We start from the raw sequence: 4408 nt of genomic DNA, 5'->3' as shown, positions 1-4408 counted from the left end.
TGTCCCTTGGTCTGTTACAAAGGAAGTCTTCTCTTGATCTTCCTTGTCCATGGGTATCTGGTGGTACCCTTGCGCCGCGTCTATGAAACTGTACAAGAGGTAGCATGCGGTTGAGTCTACTAACTGGTCTATGCTTGGGAGCGCGTAACTGTCTTTGGGACAAGCCTTGTTCAAGTCAGTGAAATTTACACACATTCGATATTTCCCATTTGACTTCTTGACTAGGACAACATTTGCTAACCAGTCTGGGTAATACACTTCTCGGATGAAACCAGCCACTTCTAGTATTCTAACTTCGTCTGCGATAACCTTCTACCTCTCCTCTGTGAATCGCCGCTTCTTCTGTACCACGGGCCTGCTCCCTGGTTTTATGTTTAGCTTGTGTGAAGCTATTTTTGGATCGAATCCTTTGATTTCTGCTGGTTCTGTAGCGAACGACTCCGCGTTGTTCTTTAGGATGGTCTGTATTCCTTCTTTCACCTCTTTTGGGACATCTGTCCCTACCTTTACTACTTTGGTCGCAGTTATTTTGATGTCCTCCATGTCTCCGACTGGTTCTGCGCCTCCTACTTCTTCTTCGTCTACGACTATCCCAGAAAAAGTGGCGATCGGTAGGCTTTCTCCTTCTTCCGTTGTTATCATACAGCACTCCCTGGCCATTTCTTGGCTTCCTCTTTCTACCACTGTTCCCTCCGGGGTGGGTATCTTTAAAGTCAGTAACCTGATGCTAGTTAGTGCGCTTGATTGGTATAAGAAAGGTCTTCCAAAGATTCTGTTATATGCTAGAGGTAAATCCACCACATTGAACTGGGCATGTAGTTTCTTGAGTGGTCCCTCGGTCTTCTCCCCTAGCTCTACATACAGGTTCACAGTTCCTTCCGGCCGAATCGGCTTTCCTCCCAGTCCGATGAGTGGGACAGATGCTTTTCGTAAGTCTGTGATCAATCCTTTTATCTCCTTAAAGGCTTCCAGGGTTAGTAAGTTCACAGAACTTCCTTCATCTATCAAGATACGTTTGACCAGGTGGTTTCTTATCACTGCCTCTATCACCAATGCGTCATTGTGAGGTCCTCGTACGTGTCCTCCATCTTCAGGGCTGAATGAGACTTCTTGAGCTATTTCCCTCTCGATTGCGAAGATTGTTGCTGAACCTCTTCTGTTCCTTTTCTTCTTTTGGGAGTTGCTGTAAGGCTCCCCTCCATCGATAACATGTATTACGCCTCGACCTCTTTGGCTTTCTTTTTCTGTTCTTCTTTTTTGGTGGTGTCTCCTTTCCTTTTTTTCTCCTGTCTTTTCGTGGACGAATTTCCTCAGCACGCCAGATTGGATTAGTTGTTCTATCTCTCTTTTAAGATCCCAGCACCGATCTGTGTCCTGGCCATAGCCTTCATGAAAACGACAGTACTTGCTCTTGTCTCGTTCCTTGTCTGGGTCCATCCTTCTGGGGGTATTGAACATCACCCGATTTTGCTTCATCCAGCTGAGTATATAGACTGGGGCTCGGTTCAGTGGCGTGAAGTCATAAGGTCTGCTCAATCCTCCAAATCTCTGCGTCCGGGGTCTCTCCTCTTCTTTCTTTCCTCGATACTTGGAGTTGTCTTGTTTCGCTGTCTCCGACTGCTTGGTTAGAGTTCTCCTCACTTCATCTAGTTCAACATATTTGTGTGCTATCAGCATTAAGTCCTGGAAGGTGATTGGCTTTTTCATCAGAATTTTGTCTCGGAGCTCTTCAAATCGGGTCCCAATCTTCATGGCCTCTATGGCTGTGTCATGATTGAGATTCTCGATCGGGACCGCCTTTTTATTGAATCTTTCTACGAAATTCTTCAACGTTTCCTGGTCTCCTTGTTTGCATTTTCTTAAGTCGCTGGAACGTTTTTGCATTGGGATGTTGGTCCGGAAGCGCGCTTTGAATCCCGTGGCCAGATCGGAAAAGGAACCGATTGAGCCAGCTTTAAGATGTGAGTACCACTTCTGTGCCGAACCTTGCAGTGTTGTTGGGAACACTCTACAGAGCATTGGGTCTTTCACGTCTTGTAGCATCATAATTGTTTTGAACTTAGAGATGTGGCTCTTCGGGTCTCCTGCTCCATCAAAAGAGTCAAATATTGGTAATTTAAACCTTGAAGGGAATCGTACCAATTGAATTTCAGACTTGAGGGGGGAGTCCTCGTCCTCCTTGTCTTCGTCTCCTCCCTTTCCTTCCTCCCGAAATCTTCTCATGGCGTTATTGATTTTTTCATCAATGTTTATTTGCTCCTCTGCTCCTCGTCTTTTGTTTGAGGAGTGGCTTTCTTTGTCTTTCTCTCCAGCCTTCTTCTTTTTCTGCGCTGAGACGGCTTCCTTGGATACGGGGTCATCGTCGATATGGATCTGATTGCTCCTTATTGTCTATGCGCATGCGCCTTTCTCTTTGTTCCCCAATTCTCCTTCTTTGTTTCGTGGAAGAGCATCCGCTTTATCTTTGTCTGCGTCTTTCCGCTGAGGCACTGGCTCAGACCGCCCTCTTCTTGCTCCCTCTTCTCTCGCTCCTCTTCGTTGCGTCGGAGCTTCGGGTCTGTGCCTCTCTGCGGGGATCGTAGGTTGTGCTTCCTTCCATGCATGTCGTTCTGCTGACTGGTTTGCTAGTCCCACCAAGTAATCCTGAAAATCATTAACACTTTTCATTACTGCTTCATGGTATAATGGTGGCAGTGGTACGCCTTGTGGTACGTATGGCGGAACAGTCGTAGTCGATGTCACTGTTCCTTCTATGTCTAAAGACGGGAAAGGAATGGGGTTGATTGGCCTCTGGTATCCTTAATAACTGGGGTGACTCCAAGGAGGATATCCTGGGTACCATCCCGATTGCGGATACGTCATTGGCGCTTGATATTGGGGGGGGGGTGTAATAACCCCACGGTGACTGCATCTGCCCCAGGATTCCCCTCCTTAGGGGCAGTGGTGCAATGTCGTACGGCACTCCTGTTGTTGGTGGAATGAGGTTGATTACCGATGCAACTCCTCCTCCGGTGCTGGCTATTGGGGGAAGAATTGGGCCGCTGCTTATGGGAAGAGCTCTCGTCGTTACCACCACTCCTGGTGGCGGTGGCTCTTCCTCGTTATTCATCCTCTCGGTAAGAAACCAAAATTAAGAATTTTTAAGTACGTAGAAAACGAACTAATCGTTCCCACAGACGGCGCCGAATAATGGTTCTTGATCTGTCGGTCCGAGTTTGATCCAACCTACAAAGGATGATAGGTTAGAAGGATTCGAGCCGATGTTGGCTCGAATACCCTCCGATGCCTAAGTCAGATAGATTGGAGTAGTGTTGAGAGTGTATATGAGTGAAATTAGGGTTTACCTGACTTAGGACTTAGTTTATATATATCACAGTCCTTGTAATGTGTTAGGAGTCTTCTCCTTTGTTCTGATCTCATCTTCTTGTTATGATGAGCTGTACTTTGTCATTATCCCTGATCTTTTGGGAGGACTAACTTATCCGCGTTACTAGTTGGTTACTGTTGGATTCTGGGTCAGGGACCTGCGACTGGTCTTATTGTTTGTGACCTGCGTCTTGTTGCAGTCTTATGGTACTGTTTCAAGTGTGATATCCATCACACCTTATTAGCGATTTAACCCAAACGTTTACAAACGTTACGAAACAAATCTAAATGTTACGAAACAAATCCAAACGTTTCACCTTTTTAGAAACTTAAGTCAAACGTTTTACAGACGTAACGAAACAAATCCAAACGTTTTACCTTTTTAGCGATATAAGCCAAACGTTTATAACGTTACGAAAAAAATCCAAACATTTTCCCTTTTTAGCAATTTAAGCCAAACGTTTACAAACGTTACGAAACAAATCTAAACGTTTAAAACGTAAGGAATAAATCCAAACGTTTCACCTTTTAAGCAATTTAAGCCAAACGTTTACAAACATTACGAAACAAATCCAAACATTTCACCTTGTTAGCATTTTAAGACAAATGTTACGAAACAAATCCAAGCGTTTCACCTTTTTAACAATGTAAGCCAAACGTTTACAAACATAACAAAAAAATCCAAACGTTTCATCTTTTTAGCGATTGAAGCCAAACGTTTACAAATGTTACGAAACAAAGCCAAACGTTTACAAACGTTACGAATTGAATCCAAGCGTTTCCCCTTTTTAGAAATTTAAGCCAAACGTTGACAAACATTACGAAACAAATTCATACGTTTCACCTTTTTAGTGATTTAAGCCAAATGTTTATAAATTTTTAGGGATTGAAGCCAAACGTTTACAAATGCTACAAAACAAATTCAAACGTTTCACGTTTTTAGATATTTAAGCCAAACGTTTACAAACGTTACGAAACAAATCCAAACGTTTCCCCATTTTAGCGATTTAAGCCAAACATTTCCAAACGTAACGAAACGAAT

The 4408-nt window shown here is 43.9% G+C and overlaps 1 protein-coding gene across 1 annotated transcript; it reads right to left on the bottom strand.

The window, feature by feature from the left end:
- Nucleotides 1–312: 312 nt before the first annotated feature.
- Nucleotides 313–2223, bottom strand: LOC126661685 (uncharacterized). Its single transcript, XM_050355544.1, has one exon. It carries the CDS (start codon nucleotides 2221–2223, stop codon nucleotides 313–315), a length of 1911 nt encoding a protein of 636 aa, XP_050211501.1.
- Nucleotides 2224–4408: the final 2185 nt, after the last annotated feature.

Source organism: Mercurialis annua, linkage group LG8 (assembly GCF_937616625.2).
Source record: "Mercurialis annua linkage group LG8, ddMerAnnu1.2, whole genome shotgun sequence".
Classification (NCBI taxonomy): domain Eukaryota; kingdom Viridiplantae; phylum Streptophyta; class Magnoliopsida; order Malpighiales; family Euphorbiaceae; genus Mercurialis; species Mercurialis annua.
The sequence above is the reverse complement of the archived record's forward strand: the minus strand, read 5'-3'. Positions and strand labels throughout refer to the sequence as shown.